Source organism: Lasiosphaeria miniovina, assembly GCF_030549165.1.
Source record: "Lasiosphaeria miniovina strain SMH2392-1A chromosome Unknown B0T26scaffold_4, whole genome shotgun sequence".
NCBI classification, from domain to species: Eukaryota; Fungi; Ascomycota; class Sordariomycetes; order Sordariales; family Lasiosphaeriaceae; genus Lasiosphaeria; species Lasiosphaeria miniovina.
Window position 1 is genome coordinate 3,927,702 of NW_026848223.1, and position 17,727 is coordinate 3,945,428.

The 17,727-nt window shown below is 54.6% G+C and overlaps 4 protein-coding genes across 4 annotated transcripts; 1 reads left to right on the forward strand and 3 right to left on the reverse strand.

Moving 5' to 3' along the window:
- Positions 1–297: 297 nt before the first annotated feature.
- B0T26DRAFT_308169 (uncharacterized protein) lies at positions 298–1,295 on the reverse strand. Its single transcript, XM_060434296.1, has one exon. It carries the CDS (start codon positions 1,177–1,179, stop codon positions 670–672), a length of 510 nt encoding a protein of 169 aa, XP_060296705.1. The 5' UTR covers positions 1,180–1,295; the 3' UTR covers positions 298–669.
- A 4,810-nt stretch (positions 1,296–6,105) lies between these two features.
- Positions 6,106–7,755, forward strand: B0T26DRAFT_647052 (kinase-like domain-containing protein; the record flags this gene model as incomplete). The annotated part of the gene is made up of 2 exons (XM_060437867.1): positions 6,106–6,790; positions 6,917–7,755. 2 exons carry the CDS (start codon positions 6,106–6,108, stop codon positions 7,753–7,755), a joined length of 1,524 nt encoding a protein of 507 aa, XP_060296706.1.
- A 5,780-nt stretch (positions 7,756–13,535) lies between these two features.
- Positions 13,536–14,078, reverse strand: B0T26DRAFT_308563 (uncharacterized protein). Its single transcript, XM_060434297.1, has one exon. It carries the CDS (start codon positions 13,966–13,968, stop codon positions 13,678–13,680), a length of 291 nt encoding a protein of 96 aa, XP_060296707.1. The 5' UTR covers positions 13,969–14,078; the 3' UTR covers positions 13,536–13,677.
- A 110-nt stretch (positions 14,079–14,188) lies between these two features.
- Positions 14,189–15,835, reverse strand: B0T26DRAFT_741070 (uncharacterized protein; the record flags this gene model as incomplete). The annotated part of the gene is made up of 2 exons (XM_060443922.1): positions 14,189–15,757; positions 15,791–15,835. The coding sequence occupies 2 exons, from the start codon at positions 15,833–15,835 to the stop codon at positions 14,189–14,191; spliced, it is 1,614 nt and encodes a 537-aa protein (XP_060296708.1).
- Between the last annotated feature and the right edge of the window lie 1,892 nt (positions 15,836–17,727).

The following is a 17,727-nucleotide window of genomic DNA, read 5'->3' on the forward strand; positions in this document are numbered from 1 at the left end:
TGGGGTTCCAGGTGAGGTAAGGTAGTTGTGACTGACTGTTGAACCCAAAGCCCCAGAAATAGAGTGTCTGCCGCATTTGGCGCCGCCGTCAACCGCAGTTGACAATGACGTCCAACCATATCATGTCGGAAACACGGGTTCCGGCGTAGCATCTGGCGGCTCCACGTGCTGCTGCCTCCAGGTTCTCCTGCCGGACTGGACTGGACCTCAAGACTCAAGAGGCACAGGCACAGGCGGCCGATGATGGACAGTGGCAGGTTATTCAGTCAGTCATTGCGGCCCCCTGTCCACGCCGGTGTTCCAAACATGGAGTCCGACAACCCAACGGTCCGTCTGGTCATCTCAGTGCTCACCAAGGCGCGGCGTAAACCCCCCTGGGAAATTCCGTGATCGTCACAATGCGGCTTTCTGTTCACCCGCCGCATCGTACTCCGTATCCGTGCTGCAACAGGCTTTGTGTTTTTGTTGCCTCTTAATATTTGGGCTTTTTTCTGTCTATCGCCAGGTATGCTGCGGGCTTGCGGCAACCGTCGTCCTCCCCGCATCAAGTTGCAGGATTCCCTTTTCCACGGGTACTCCGTGGGAAGGTGTGCAGGTGTGCATTCTCTCGCTGCAGCTCGGCCGCTCAAGCGCCTCCTCCGTACCAGCCTCTGCATCATCCTCCACGGATCAATGCCCGGCCGAGGACGTAGATAGAAACATTACGGGCACTGCGTACATTATTATTTGGGCCAAGGTGATTGCCGGCCAGAAAAACCATGCAGTCACCGAGATCAACGGTGCATCTAGCCTGCGCCAGGGCAATTTAGGTATTGTGCGCTTTCTTTTCATTGTGGGCGGATTGAAATAGCATCCATCCATGGATCCATCCCATCCCATGATGGATGATGGGATGGCTCCGGGAATCTCGTAGTGGGTGGCACTTCCATTAGGTTGCTTGGCTCCCGCGAATGGAAGGGCTCGCGCGGAACTGGATGTGATGGGTTCTGAAGGCCTCGAGTTGGGTTGCTGCAAGTTGCTGCGACTCTTCGGCACACCGTCTCTTTCTTGTTTAGAGGGGGGTTTGGTTCTTGGTTCCAAAGCGGGCATCTGGTGTGTGGGGGAGAAGCCTGGTTGGCCGGCGGCCTGGCTTCTCGAAAGCTGGAGATGGCGGTTCATTCCCGAAGGACGGCCGGCCATGGTACTGTACTGTACAAGGGAAATCTCGCCTTTTAGGAGGTCGCCAATGATGCCACCCAATAATCTTGTGACCCTGAAAATCCCATTACTGCGAAGAATACTCCCCTCTCATCAACCGCCATACTCAGTAGGGACTCGACTCGACTCGGCCGACCACTCCTTTTGTAAATTCCGACATGTCTCATCCCACATAGAAACCACGGACTGCTGAGGCTAATACGCTAAACCTGGAGAATGGAAGGTGGCCTTTCGTAAACTGGCGGTGTGATTTGCGCACTTGAGCAAGACGTTCTTCAAGCAATCCTCTTGTAACGTCTCAGCGATCACCCACTGCCGACTTGAGCCTGTTCAAAAAAAAAATCCCCCAAGCCCAGAATCACAAGGCGGCCAGATTACAAGACACCCGCCCAGACGGACGACCTAGAGCCGCTAATAATGCGATAGCCCGCCGTCGAGACCCTTCCGGACCAGTTGGCCGCAGAAGATAATACATTTCTATGCCACAAAGTTAATATTATCCTGTCCTGTACGTACTTCGTAAGCTGCTTTGTATGCATCATCCGGCATTTCGTCCCTTGAGAGGAAAGAAGACGCCAGAGGGGTTGGCCAAGCGGGTGCCCGGCCGGCCGCCTGGGATGCGGCCTCAGCGGCTCGATCTGCCACCTGCTGGGATTCCCTCGAGTCCGCGTGCCGGGCGCCGCCGCAAAGCGAGACGAGGGGCCCACGAGCAAGACCAAAAGTCCGGCGAGGTAATAAGTCACGCCTAGGTAAATTACCTTGACCAACCTAACCTAGCTCGTCGAGTCACAAGACGAGCCGCTGAAGACACTGCTGTTGCAGGACTGTGTACGGAGTACGCGTTGGTTTGTTGTCTTGTAGGTTGGTTCATTGTGTCTTCTTGACCTGGATGGGAATGATGTGCACTGTGCACACGAGCCCGGTACTAGACAAACGGGAGTGAGGTTAAAATAACGGGCTTAACAGGGCAGACTTAGAAACCTGCAAGCCCCAGAAGCCGTGAGGATCAAGAAGTCGCTAGCTGATCTGTGCTTTCCCTACGGAATAGACTCCGTAGAGTGAGGAGACTGGACAGTGCCTAAATTCAAGCTAACTCCAGCGCACACTGTGACGCAAGCACAAAACCTGCGGATATCCTTGGCAATCTTCGATCCGTAAGCTTCCACATGAGTTGAGTTCACGTCGGCCACCATGCCATCAGCTCCAGACAATTGACATCGCAAAACGGGCAAAGGTCAGTCCTGCCTGCTGACGGTCAACCCTGATTTTATGACCTGCCGCTGCAAATATGCCGCCGCACGGACCGGAGGCGCCCATTGGATGGTTGGAGCGCCCAGAAGCCTCGTTTGTCGCGCTGCTGCCACCCCCCCTCACACCCCCCTGCTGCTCCCCTCCCTTCCGTGGTTAGGAGCATGGGTCGACAGCCTCACTTGCTTCGGTCGGTCGCGACCCTGTCGAATCGATGTTATGACAGGGCGGTAGGGATGCATGCGACGTGGGGCGGACTTGCAAAGGACGCTCGTAGAGCCATCCACAACCCGCAAATCTTCCATGCACAGACGTGACAGAGCCCACAGCACCGATCCTCGTGCCAAGGCAAGAAAGAGGCCCGTCTCTCGTCTCGTCGTCCATGCCAGTCTGGTGAGTGAGCTTCCAAATGCCGACGAGCTTCAACCTCAGGCGCCAAAAATTGGCACATCCACATTTCTTACCCACATCCAATCCAAAAACTCCGGAGTCTGGAACGACTCAACGCTTCGGTCTGCAAGGACGAACCCGGGACCAACCACCATAATAACCCCACCAAACATCGTTGAAATCCTGGTCGGACCTCGGGGCGCAGCGTTGCACTGCTGCGCTGTCTTGGAAGTGCAACTCTGTAACAGAGGGCAGGCCGAATTGCTTGCCTGCCCTGCCGGCGCCCCCTGAACAAGCAGCAAGCAAGTGACAGCCCAACACGAAAAGGAATCTACGTACGGGGTACTCAGTAAACTGCTGGTGAGCAACTAGGAATCAGTGAGTGGAAGGAGGATTATCCTGCACTGACCCGGGTTGGGGCAAAAGCGGTTTGGCGGCCCAGTTCGGCAAGATCCTGTGCCTCCAAGATGACCCAAATGGGGGATATCAGTTGAGCGGCGCCACACCCCGACTATTGTCTTGGGTCTTAGACCGCACAATCCAGTCCTGGCTTAGGTTGTTTGCTACGAGTTTTGTTCTGGACTGGTGAGGGGGTTGTTAGCCCCCCACCCAGAGCTCCCAATATTTATACCAGATGACCGGTTTTGAGTAGGAAAATACAGGCGTAAGAGTGATCATAATGCATTTTCTTCGGCGCCTTTTCACTTCAGATTATCTTCTTCATCTTGCGAAAATTGAAAAGGTGAAAAGGATACAGCTCGCTGATAATTCAGGTAAACAAAGCCTCGATTGCATTATGGTTAACCGCTCCTGAGAGGTACTGTAGTGTTGAACCTCTTGGCTGTTCGTGATGCCGTCGCTGCCCTTGTGCACTACCGTCACACTATCTTTCTAGATCGACTTTATCCAGATTACATTGCTTTCTTACATCTCCACCGGGGAAATACATGTTAGCTTGGTACGTTACCTACTATTAGTATCTTTTGGGGAAATCTCGCTAATCACTAACTTTGCCACCTTCCTACGTTAACATGTATTACCCCGGAGGAGGTGTACACCATCATCCCCTGCACAGCATCGAAAACAGAGAAAGCGATCAATTGGAAAGCCAAACACTAGACTCCAAGATGGCCCTCAGCGCATGCACCCTACCGAACCTCAAACCCCTTCTCGCCGTCAGGCCCGCTGCTTGTAATGCACCAGCCAAGATACGAGACTAGTGCATATGCTATCCAATAAACCCAGCCTGGCCTCACGGTTCATTGATCTGCAGAAACAGCAGTGCACATCAGCCGAGGAGGGATGCAAGAGAGTTGGGACTCTTGGGAGTTTTGAATCGCTTCTGGGTTTGGAATGTCATGACCAATCAGCCCACCGTCGGCCCAGATATTTGCTATCGCAAGTTATTAGAAACGAGAAAGCATTGACAGTTTGACACAACCGCATCTTAACCAACAACTCCGATGGTCTCGGACCTGAGAGGGGGCGCCCGTTGGCACATCCCGGCGGCGCTCAGATAGGTGTTTCTTGTTGTCCGCCGCACGGGAACATAGCCTCACCAAGTAAAATCAACTCGCTCACGAAACAAGAGAACCGCGTCGAAGACGGCCCAAAACAGCTCAGACTGTCGGCGCTATCAAGGGGCGATAAGCCGAGAGTTGTTCATACGCCGCAATTTATTTGCACGGCAATAGGCTATCGAAGGAAAAACAAGTTGCCCAATGAAGTTACCTTACCTACAGTTGGCTCATCGCTTCTCCCGAGCCTGTCCTTGTCAAAAACATGGACGCCGGAAGAAAGTGGGTGGTTTGCTGCCCGCCAGGAGACAGACATGTTTCGCCTTCTCCAGCCGCTGTGGCCCGACAAGCCTATGTTTTTTTTTTCGCTCGCCGGGAAAAGCATAAAGAAGCTGCCAGTCACGGGCCCGCTGAGATTCGCCCGACACACAAAAAGCGGTTGTGGAGAGTCATCACATTGGCCACCTATCCTATGGTCCGAGATGGGGTGTGTGTGGTGCCTCTCTGGCTCTGCTCTGCTCCCTCGGCTGGCTCGGCTCACGCCCTCGTTCTCTCCACCCCTCAAACGGCCTGCTGGTGGGGCATGGCAAAAGAGGTGAGATGGTTTGGGTGGTGAGCAATGGATGGCGTTAGTGGCTCGGGGGAGGCCAAGTGACACACATCATCTCTGAAGTGGGCGTGTGTGCGTCAGTCAGCCCAGCCCTTGTCCTCGTAATTGCTCATCGTCACAAATCGCTCTCGTCGTGCATTAGCGCATGTCCCAAAGAGCATTAGATCCACTTCTGGCCACCCACACCACCCACACGACCTTACGCCCACACCATGCCCTTTCCGTGCTAGCGCCAAGTATCCAAAATTAAAGAATAGGCTGCGCATTGTGGTTCCCAGGGTCTGATGTGTTGGCCTGTGCCAGCCAGGATAGGCCAGGACTGTGGGAAGGGGTACGTACTCTTTCTTGCCTCCCGTCTCTCTCACTCTCTCTGGCTCGCCCGCAGACCTACAGGCTTCGATACTGAAAGCGAAGAAGGGACCCACAACGGGGGGGCGGGCAGGCGACCAGCGCCTGACATGGGGCGCCGAGGGTCCAATCAAGCCACCCAGACCACGCAATGTGAGGGCGCGCATGTTCCTCTCCACTTCGACGAGAACGGGGCGGCAGAGCAGAGCGGGCCAGCCAGTCTTATCGACAAATATCAACTACATCCAGCCCGCAACCGCATCGCATAGCCGTGTTGCTTCATTCCACCACTACCAACGTTCTCGACACTCATTATCTCTACCATTTTACTTCTCTCCGACCTCCGCCTGCTAGGTCGTTGAGTCTGTCCCTTCCGTCGCCCTCGACCCTCACCGTCCGGCCACATGACTTCTCTCTCGTCTCTCAACCCCATTGACACCTAACCGCGGCGACCCTACTCCAGCTTGACTCGTTCACTCGAAGTCAGCTTTGTTACGACCTCAAGACAGGAGACAGCTTCTCCAACCTGAAAGGAAAGAGCCACCAACTCAGAGAAGTGCCGATCTGCGAGGAATAAAGGACGCCAATTCTATTCGGACCTTTTTTTTTTCCTTTTGGTTTACCAGAGGAGAGATTTCATCCATTCCCGTGGACAGGATCCATTTCCTCTGTTTTCTCTCTGCTCTCTTTCCTTTCTCTCGTCATCTTCCACCGGGACTTGTTTACGCCCGTGGCCATAGGCCCCAAGCCAAGCCAAGCCTGAAAGGAGATAGCATTAGGATCGAGGGCCATATCATGCAGCATGTGTCAGCGTACGGGTATCCCACTCCGCCAGGTTCACCAGCGTTCGACCAGCAATGCGCCATCGCAAGCCAACATATCTCGGTCCACCAGCCGTGCCAGCAACGTTTTGCTCCGGTGGCCCCGGAGGAGAGACTAGGAAGGTTCCTTACGAGCTCCCTGCAGCTGACTGGAATCCTGGGAACCGGCGCCTATGGAGTGGTATACTCGGCCGTCGACATCAAGAACCATGTCCGGTATGCCGTCAAATGCCTGAGCAAGTTTAACGCGGATGGCTCGCCGCTGGACCGACGCCAGGTCGCCTTCCAGAACCAAGAAATACGTTTACATTACATCGCCTCGGCCCACCCAAACGTGGTATCGATGCTCAAGATTATCGACAACCCCGACTGCATTTACGTTATCCTGGAGTATGCCCCCGAGGGTGATCTGTTTTTCAACATTACTGAGTGTGGGCAGTACGTGGGTAAGGATGAGCTCGCCAAGAGTGTTTTCCTCCAGATCCTGGATGCTGTGGAGCATTGCCACCGGTTGGGGATCTACCATCGGGACTTGAAGCCGGAAAATATCCTCGTCTCTGACCATGGCGAGACTGTGAAGCTGGCAGACTTTGGCTTGGCAACCTCATCAGACCGGTCCGAGGACTATGGATGCGGATCGACCTTTTACATGTCGCCAGGTAGGTTTTGCTATCCGATCTCTCATTCTAATCTCTCCGTTTTTCTCGAGGCGTTTGCCCAGCCCGGCGACGCTCCTCTCCCCCCCAACCAGGCACTGACTCTTTCTTTCTTCCTCTTCGTTATAGAATGCCTGGACCACTCCTCTAGGAAACCCTTTTACTACTGTGCCCCAAATGATGTTTGGAGCCTTGGAGTCATCCTGGTGAACCTCACCTGTGGACGCAACCCATGGAAGCAAGCATCCTTTGAGGACTCCACTTATCGGGCCTACACCAAGAGCCAGGGTTTTTTGAAGACAATTCTTCCCGTGTCGGATGAACTGAACGACATTCTGGGGAGTATTTTTACCCGGAACCCGGACCAGAGAATCACCCTGCCCGAGCTGCGGGCCCGGATTCTCGCGTGCTCCCGGTTCACCGAACAAGCTGGACCTCTGCTGCCCACGCCACCCGCATCGCCGGAGCACTCACCCATATACGTTGACTGCGAGGAGTCGATCATCGACGACGAGGACGAGGACGACGACGAGTACGACTACTCTGTGCCCCTGTCCCCTGCATCTTCCGGCTCCATGTCGGATGGTGTATCAACCTGCTCGTCGGACGCCGGATCCATCTCCTCGACCTGTTCCAGCATTGAGGATCTGGAAGAGGACGATTTAATTGATGATCTCCCAGAGGCCAAGACACCCCCACCGCCGCCATTACTTGGGGATCCGGCAATATACGAGGCAGAGGAGCCGAGGACTATGGTATACTCGCAGGAGTACCTGCATCCATATCCTGCTGTTGTCCCGGAACCGGCCCAGCCAATGTCTGTTCCAACCCAACCCGCTTGTGGACCCAGGTTTCAGCTTCCCCAATATGTTTGGGACATGTTCAAATATGGGCAGGCATCAGGACCACAACTTCACCACCCGGTTCCGTTCCATCATCAGGTCCCTATATTCGCTCACTGCTACTGAGTTTCCAGCTCCTTGTTTTGCATCTGTGCTGGACATCATTACCCTTGATGCCTTGCATATTTGTAGGTTTTGCTGCTGCGAGCCGAATCCTGGTTTGCCAAGATCTTCCAAGGTCTGGCTGGATGAGACCCCAGACGCCGCCTGGGTTATCTTTTCAGTCTCTTGCTATCTAAAGATCATGTTCAGCCTCCCGTCCCATGGTACTACACAACGTTTCAAGGCTCCTAAAATCAAGGACCCATCCAAGGTTTTTGGATTATTTTAATACCCGGCTGGACTCTTGTTGCCATTGTTCCCATTGGAAAAAAAGGAGCGTTCAAAAATTCCCACCAGAAAACGGATACGACATACGACACATTCTTGTTTATATCTTATTTTTACCCTCTGTATTTTTCCCCTCCAGCTTCTACTTTTGCGCTTGCGAAGCTAAAGTACTTGCTGTTTATTTTTTTCTCATAGCGTGGAGTTCGGTTGACATCACCTCCGAGAGAGAAGAACGAGGTGTTGTCGGTCTTACCAAGTTCTTTCTTTTCCATTCCTTTATGGACACAATTTCCTTACAGACTCAAACGGGCATCCTTTCCGGCGCAGGGGGGATATAAGAGCAGGAGTTTGACGGCGATGGGGACTTCTGATTCAGTCGGTTTACTCGATTTTTAATACCCTTTGCGTATTTTCCTCACTCATCATACCCTCTTCGTTCAAAGCAAGATGTCCTCGGCAGCAATATTAGAGGAGAGACCAAGGGGGAAGGCTCGCGACATTTTCTCGGGTCGGATTGATACCACTTTTCTCTTGCCCTCGTGTTATTATTCTTTGCTTGGGGACTGGGGACTGGATTGGCTGTTCTGCTTTACCCGGGATGAAAAACGAGGGACGGGACACGAGGATTATTAGACATTACCCTGGGTCAATAGCCCATTGCGGCAGGATTATCCGCCGCAACAACTACAATACGTTTTTTTGGCCTTCCTGGAGAGCCCGCATCCGATGGGATGCGCGGGGATCTCCAGGAGGAAGATTTAGATAAGTGGTGTCGATAGAACATGAACATCTTGCAGAACATCTTGCAAACTCGAGCAAACAATGAAAGGAAGCTCGAGAAGTCACAAATTGGTTTCATTTGCTGCGGCCGCCGACGAAGTGACTTGGCATTTTTTCTACGGATAATACCTCCCTAACATGGCAACCGAGCGACTCAGTAGAATGGATATGGCCATTACGGAATATCGGTCTGTGGCTGAGAAAACTGGACCTAGCATGAGACCGTTGCCCAATAGTCTGGCGCAACTTGGTATAAACTAACGGCAAAGTGACGCCTTGAAGCAACAAAACAAGCTCTTGGCCTTGATTACGGACGGATGTAGGCACTCGAACTGTGGGAACATCGCAAGCGACCTGCAGAGGGAAGAATATCGCTCAAGCATAGGCTGGACTGGACTGGCATGTACGTTTGTGTGGCATCCATCGGCACCTTTGGCCACAGGAATTGTGTCGCCAAGAGTTTCGGGGGGTGAGGCGGCACCTTTCGTCAGTGCACGCCCGTCCGCCTCTTCTTCGATTGGGGAGCAGGGAAACGCCACTTCGCCCTGCTTTCCCAAGCCTATTTTCTCCCCTGATTATCAAGCACTTTGATATGTTTGGACATAACTGTGGACAGTTCAAACGCGTTGAAGAGAAGATGCGGATAATAAAACGAAGAAACGAGTACATTCCGATGAGCCAGTAAAATCTGAAGATTTCAGGCCGCATGTTCATATTTTCTTCTTTTCCTCGTTGGGTACGGATCTGTACCCGCTCTCTTTTCGTTCTCTATTCTCCTTTTCCTGTTCCAAAAGGGTTGCGCCTAGTGAGCAGCCACATAGAGCTGCCCTACCACTGAGCCCGCTAAAATCAGGCAGATCGATGTGGATTGCTTCTTCCTGAGCAGGCCCTCTCGGGACGGAGACGGATGGGTCGTACGTTCGTGCAGGATGACGCCGCCAGCCCAAAGACAGACAAGAGCTGTCGAGGCCAGGCAGATCCAAGTCCATTCAGTGGGTAAGAGCTGCAAGTGCCCGTGCAACCCGAGCTAAGGATGGGGCTTGCAAGACATGCATGCAGAGCTTCTATTGGCGCGCCGGCAGGCGACGGTGCCCAGAATGGGGCGAGCATGAATCAAGCGACCTCCAGCCCAATGGATCTATCGCCCGCCCACTCGCCGTCGCTCGCCGTTTTGTTGGAAAGAAAAGAGGGGAGGGGTCGGTCGGTCATTTTGCCCATTTTCTTATTCTGCTAGCTTCTCTCCTCGTATTGGTCCGAGCCTTGACTGCATAATGGCCCTTGCTCCAGGGCGGTCCGCGCCCCCTCCCCCTCCTCCTCCCCCTCCTCCTCCCCCTCCCCCTCCCCCTCCATCACCGGCTTCCTCGTATTTCCACTTTCCCCTCTTCCCCCCTTTTCTCTTTTTAGCACCCAACCCTAAGAAGAAAGCTGGTCGCGCTAGTCGGGCACGTTCGAGAAGCAAGCAACAACCCAAGGTCGCAATAAATTCAGATGGATCCAAATACCCTGCTCTTCACAGCGTCTTCGGGTTCTTTTCTTGCACGTTTTCTTACCCACTTTCTTTCTCGCGTCTTACTGCGTAGATTACTTCCATTCGTCTATCCGCCGAATAAAGTAAAGTAATTCGTTTACCTCGCTGGCTGGCTCGGCTTGGGGGGGGGGCAAGCGGCGGGGACAACTGGCACCCTCTAAACGATGACGAAACTCGTTTGCTTCTCACAGCCAGCTGTGGAAGTAGGCAGACGGAAGCCGGGCCAATCTGACCGAGCCTCTGCATCATCTTTCTTCTCTCGTCGTTCTCCGCCGAGCCACCAACAAGCTACTGTAAGCTGTCTGTCTATTGCCGGTCCTGGCATAATGTGGCCGAGGGGCACAACCGCGAGTGCGGCGCCGCTTTGTTTCGTTTCCACTTGTGCATCGTCATCCTCTGCTTCTGGTAATTTTCCCCTCCTCTGGCAGTTGGCCTCTGGTGTCTGATTGCGCCGGCTTGATGACGGCGCAATCTCCGGGATCCCACAAGACTCACCCTCCATAGAGCACCTCGAGCAAGCACTCAACTCGATGCGCTTACATAGTATTGCCCGACGGCGCTTGCTGAGTGGCGGCACTGGCATCACGGCAAGTCTAAGGGGCATGTGGTTGGCTGACACCCTCCTAGCTAGTGGCTGCTCAATATGGCACTTTCTGTCGTTAACTTGTTGGGGAGCAGTCGTCTGCTGTGCACCTAGGGTAGCTCTTCCCTGTGCAGTGCAGGCGGTGGGATCGCAAGGAAACGACCAAGGCCTCGACTTCTCCTGCGGGTTCTAAAAGTCTGTGCCATGATGCCCGCGCACCATGGTATCTGTTATAGTGCTTGCATTAGCTCTGTCGTTTGGGTTGCTATGCTGTCCGACACGCATCTGCAGTGTCTCTCCGCCAACCAGTCGGCCTTCTCGTCGCTCGAACGGCTTTCTTCCCCTCCCACTTTCCTTCCCTTCCTCCCCAGGGCCTGGGGCGAATCAGATGCTCCCTGGCCGCCCTTGGATTGCCAGTCTGCGCCAAAGAAGGCACCGGGAAGGAATGATCTGATGTGCTTGGTGTCAGCCTCGAGCTTCTCGGGCATCCTTCCTTTCTGACTAGCCCGAGTTGGGGCTGGCGCGCATCAGCGGCCTCCTGTGCCCCTCACGACAACCAACCTCGACCCCTTGTGATTGGATCTTGGGCCTGAGAGCTGGATGGAGGTTAAGATGGCGGTGAAAAGGCACAGCAACCACTCAGCGAGGGCCGTCAGTATCCTCTCTCGGGTCTCCAGCCTCCTAGTTAGCTCCGGCACTCGAGGGCTAGGCTTGCGCAGATCTTGGGTGAGAGAAAGGTGGGTTGGGTGTCTGGCTGATTGCGAGGTTGTGTTCTTGTGACTGGCAGAGGTCAAGACACACGCAATGAGATTTCAAGATCGTCCCCAGCGGCCTCGATCTTGGCACAAGACAGGGCCTCTGCCCAGCCAGCCTTTGGAAGGTACTCTTATGTACAACATACGGTAACCACCCACGATCACCGAGTTTTGACTCGCCCATGAGGGGGCAAGAGGCACCAGTGTCTCACTAGACCGCGGTGCTGTCTGAGTTCCCGGTCTTGCACCACGTGCCGCTGAGATCTAATAACCCGCGCGCCTGCTGGACAAGAACGCTTTTTGCATCCCCGCTGCTAGGAACAGGCAAGCCCCTCGGTCGAGATCTATACTATGTACGCACATTGAATGCAGTCCTGCACACTTAGACTTGGGTGGAGGTTGAGCGGGACATCCTAATTTTTTAAGGCTAGGGTTAGTGTCCTCGTCGTCGTTGTCGCCATCCTCCACCACAAGGGAGATCGGTGAAACGCGTTTTTCCCGAGTTGCATCCACAATTGTCTGCTGGTGCTCACCAAAGTCTGCTATTATTACATGAAGATTGTTTCTCGTCCTGCCCACGTTAGTGTGGACCGACCGCACCTACATACGCGGGACCTACCTATCATCAGGTCGACAAGCGCGGTTTGGCGGGCTGTAGAGAATGCACTCGTCTTCTCGGTGTCTGCATTACATCAAGCAGACACGTTATGTGTGAGAGGTCCCTAGGGAAATCAGACTCTGCCTTGACTTTGGAGTCCCTGAGACGAGACCGAAGCCGTGCATACATGCATGTTACCTACCCTCGGCCTTCTTTGAGCAACCAACCCTCCTCTCTCCCTTATTACTTGCGCGACAGTTTTTTGCGATGTTCTTCTCGAGAATGTTCTCTCAAACACTGGGCGAAGCTCGCGCGCGACCCGTTCTGAGACAATGCGATACATACATAGATACGCATGTCAGTGTTAGTCTAGAGCCGGGCTAGCATGGCGGGCGGGTTGCCTGGCCGCGTGTCTTGTCGAAAAAAATTACCAGGCAGGCATACCCTTAGCTTTTTGTTTTCTCTCCCTCGCTCTCCCTTGCAAGGTTGACCGGCTGGCTGTCCCGACAGGTTGACTCTTTGTCGTCTTTCCCTACGGCAGCGCGACTTGTACGAAGGTCTGTCTCCTGCGTTGTACTAGGTAGCATACCTAGGCTAGGATGGGACTGTCTCGGTTTCCATCCCGTCGGCCGTCCGTCCCAACACTCTCGGCCTTCACATGCACTACGCGTCTCGTCTTCACGGACTCAATGCTTCTGGCCTCTCGACCAGAACAGGTCTGGCAAGTAAATGCCGGTTGGTTGACGGCGGCTGGAGCGGGTGGCGGAATTATTATCCCACAGGAGGTGTCATCACACCGCCATGCCCTCTCTGCACGCTTTCCACACCCACTCGCTCACTTTCCCACTACCTCTGTCTCCGCGTTTGCCTGCAGCTCAGGCTACTACCACTATTTGTCCTGTCCACCCAATCCGAGGGGCGAAACGGGGAGTCTAGACCGTCCGCGGACCCTGTCAGCTGATGCAGCCCTTGGTGAAGGCACGTTAGCCTTTTGTTCGAAGGGTGGGTGGTGCTCAAAGGGCTTCGGCAGGTTGAGGGTCTCAGAGGAGACTGGTTGCTGTGGTGACCTTTGCTTGGGTGTCGTTGCCAGGAAGACAGGGGAGAAAGGGTGTGACCGCAACGATGGGTAGCTTCAGGCAGAATGTGCTGGGCAAGGTGTATTGCGACCAGTCGACGAAAACAGTGTCTTATCGCTGTTCTAAATGCTGTATACGCTTACTGCGTGCTGTTTATAAGGGCTAGGCTACTTGGGAGAGTCATCTCTACTCCTTAACTCCCCTTACCTAGACTGTCGGAATTTGGATACTCTAGGGTTCGTGCACTCCTGAAACTTGATGGAGTCGATTCAGGTTGCCGCCGTCAGACACACGCAGCAGAGGGCAAGCGAAGTCGATCAAGCCTTTGAGATAACTAGCTATATAAAATATGAATATGAGGAGAAATGACAAAATATGACTGGAATATTGAAGAAAAGATAATGGGGTAAGTACATCCTGATGTGAAAAGAAAACGAGAAAAGAAAAGAAGACAGGAAAATTGAGGTGATGGTGCTCTGCCGAAACAACAGCAAATTACGATGGTCCATGACACCTTTTCTCCAAAGTCCGACATGGATAGGACGCGGGGATATCATCATTGTTTTTTCTTCCCTTCCTTCTTTCCTCTCTTCGGCCGACACGCGACATGCGTCTTTCATCTTGCGCATCTTTCCGTTCGATCACTCCGTCTCCTCTCCCGTCGGACCTCTCGCGAGGAGCAACAACACCCTTATTTACTCACCCCATTGGCGAACTGACACCTAGCCGTTGTGATTGTGTCGCTTTCAGAAAGACTCGCTCATGCCTGAGCTTGCTGACCAAACCCCGACTGCACTGTTTCTATTTCTCGATCCTCTCTCGCCCCTGTCTCTATGCGCCGTGCCCCTTTTATGATGAAGGTCCGAAGACCACGGAGCCCTGCCCCAGGATGGGCCAGCCAGGGACGACCACGCCCGGAATGTCCTGCAGGATGGTGACAATGTTGACCATGATGAGGAAGATGGGGACAGGGATAGTACCGGAGCCGTAGCGGCCGTACTTATCCTCGAGGGTGTGCAGGGCGGCTAGGAGGGCGGCTGGGTCCTTGATAGGTGCCTGGCGCTTATCCGAGGGCTTCATGGGGCCGCCTGGGTTGTAGGGGTCGGGGCGGATGGGGGATCCGGGGTTGTACGGGTCCGGGGTGATGGCGCCGCCCGGGGTGGTGGGGTCAGGGGTGATGGCGCCGCCGGGGATAGTGGGATTGGGTATGATGGCGCCGCCGGGGATCGGATTACCGGGCGTCAGCGTCGTCCAGCCCTGGACAGACTGGCCGCAGATCTGGAGCGCCGTGACGATGATTTGCTCGACCAGGAAGACGTTGGGAGGGGCGTGGGCTGGGTCGCCGTAGGCCGTCAGGAGTGCGGCGAGGGCAGCCTTGAGGCCCATGACGTCCGATGCCTGGCATGTCTTGCCGCCAATGCTGATCTGGCGCTTGCCCGCATCAAATAATGACAAATGGTCGACGGAAACGCCATAGATTTCGAGCATGTCGGCGATTTGCTCCAGGGTGAGCCACGTGGTGAATGAAGGCTTCTCGGAGCTTACAGACGAGAGGAGTGCGCCATAAGCCTGCTCGAGCCCCGCGACGTCAAAATCGGCCGTGAGAGCAACATCCCGCTTGTCGGAGGGCTTGATCGTGGTGCTAGTGCCGTCAGGAGACTTGACAATGGTGATACCGCATCCGTAGAGGAAGTGCTTCAGGCTCTGAATGACAAATATTTCCTGAACAGACGGGCTGGACTTGTGGAGCAGTGCCTCGAGAGCCAGCTCGGCGCCGTCGAGATTCGGGCACTTGGACGAGTAGCTACCACCAGAGCCGCCGAGGCCAAATGCCTGGCGCTTCCCGGGGGTGAAGGTCGATCCGGTTCCGGAAGGAGCAGTGATGGATGTGATTCCGGCCAGGTACTTCAGCGCGGCCTTGATTGCCTGGATATCCGCCTTGTCTTCGGCCGTCTTGTTCCGCTTGTTCTGCAGCTTCACAAGAGTGACTTCCAGTTGCTTGATCGCCTCCTTTGTATTGGAGGCATAGTCGGGCGGAAGCGAGAACGATCGTTTGCCAGGAGTGAAGGTCGACCCGGTTCCCGGAGGGGCGGAAATGGCGGTGATTCCGGCTAGATATTTCAGGGCACCCTTGATAGCCTCGATATCGTCTTTATCCTGGGCGGACTTGTGCCTCTTGTTCTGCAGCTGCTCAAGCTCGAGCTCGAGCTGCTCAATGACCTTCTTGGCGTTGGTGCCGTAGTCAGGTGGAAGCGTGAACGAGCGCTTCTCCTTTGGCGGAATGAAGCCGCCCGAAAGAGGCGGTAGGATGCACGGGGGCTGTTCATGGAGAGGGACGTTTGTCAAGCACGTCGGGATGCCGCCGGTTCCGGGGGTGAAGGTGCCCGATCCTTCCCCGATGCCCCATATCTGCCGTTCCTCGACATTTTGTGTTGTCGGCAAGGCACAGACGGTGCCGAGACTGAGGAGGGAGAGGGCAAGGCCTGATCCGACCATGATGGCGGTTGGCGGGCTGGCGGGATGTGTGGCGAGGGGTGTATGGGCTCTTTGGTTGCGGTCTGGTCTTGACAAGCTCAGGTCCAAGCCTCGAGATCAAGAGGACGGAATGAGACGAGGCGCCGTCAGTTAATATAGTCCGGGTTGTCGCCGCTTGCTGAGGCGCTATGTCTGTATCGTGATATCGCCAACGACGTCGCCATGGTCCCTAACAGGCATATTTATAGAACCTGGTCATGACATTAACGGATGGGCCCCGCAGGCAAAACAACGTGAGGACTGGTGATTTGGTTGATGCCATGATGGGTATCTGGTGGCGACAATCTGTAGGCAATATGGAATAGATGAAAGTACAAGGGCGAAGGTGAGGGCGATATGGGCCCGTCTTATTTATCCGGGCCCCTCGACCACGCTGGACCACGCTCGGTTTTGCCTCCCGGCCAGTCGTGGCCTGGTGCCCAGACTCTGGACTGAACAGGCGAGAGTCAAATAAGGTTGCAGCGTTATAATTGCGCCGATATCATCAACTCAATCTGGCCAAATCCTCGTTGATCGGGCTTCGAGGGCCGCGATAAACCGAGCTGGCTCTGAGCATGAGTGACGCCAACGGAAGATTTCCCCAAACACCATCTATTTTTGGACCACGCGCTCCCCCTACTCCCTACCCGTGAATCAAGCTTAAATGAACCGAGACGATCCCATACCTATGACGGTATGACGGTGATGCTATCGCAACCGACACCGATAGGCCCGTCGGCCAGGAAGACCAGTGTTGAGTCGCATCGAGCACTCTAACATCACCAGACACGGTGTCATCGCGAGACCTCGCCAAGAGGCCATGATCCCGATACCCAACGAGCACAGGACGGAGAACAGAAGACACAGGACATAGGACACAGGAGAGAACAGGATAAACCGGTTTAGACGGGGAGGGGGCCGGCATGTCTTGTCGCAACACGTCGCAAACGAAGCTGATCTCTCAATTTTCCTTTTATTTTCTTTTCTGTCCTTGCACCTAGGGCGCCGGGGAGTCGCAGCGGTCTTGTCTTGCCAGCGGCTTTAGCCTGACATTAGGTGCCATTGCCTCCGCGCCGAGCCATCTCGGCCGGGCCTGGCTCGACAATAGCAAAACAATTCGAAGCTTGTCGTCGAGGGAAGCTTCTAGCCCGCATCGCCCAACCCCAGATTTGCTTGCAGAAGCAACCGATCCGATGGACGGAAATAGAAACTGGCTGGGCCTCTCTGGCTGATGATCCGGGTATCTGGAGAGCATGTCCGAGCTTTTGGGGGGTTAGAAAAGGTGTCGAGCCACATCCAGGAACAAGGAAGCAGTCCCACCGAGGCTTTTGGAGACTGATTGCTGCCCTGGCCTACCTACCTATCGCACACCCACATCCCGCTCGCTGCATCGGGAATCTGTCAGGGGCGCGCGAGCCTCGGGGCGGTCGTCCTCTCTCCGCCCGTCTGCACCTTTTGTTCGTTGCGCACCCAGATATTCCGTGTGTACATAACCCCTTATTTCCCCGCGACACTGGGAGGTAGTGTGCCACCAGCATGTCTGGGAGTTTGCCCGGTTGCGACGACGGCTTCCCAGTTCGACGTCGCGTTTAGGGGGCTGCCCCTGACGCGGGTGCGACGCAGTGGAGCCACGTCATCGCCCGCTGCGGAGAGTGTATATAATTGACGGGAGGAGAGAGCGAGGCGACTCGCACAATTGCACAGCAACAGATGAAGTCAATATGCACTTGCATCGGGCTTGTTGTCAATTGATTGATGGGTGCACCAAAAGTTGAGAGTACGTATCTGCACGGACTTGTCAGGGCTCAAAACGCCTGTTGACTAGATAGGTAAACCACCTAACGACTACAACGAACGGGAATTGGAGAAGGAGA

Bases quoted from the DNA above. Each gene is read 5' to 3' on its own strand.
- B0T26DRAFT_308169 (XM_060434296.1), bottom strand. From the start codon at position 1,179: ATGGCCGGCCGTCCTTCGGGAATGAACCGCCATCTCCAGCTTTCGAGA.
- B0T26DRAFT_308563 (XM_060434297.1), bottom strand. From the start codon at position 13,968: ATGCGCAAGATGAAAGACGCATGTCGCGTGTCGGCCGAAGAGAGGAAA.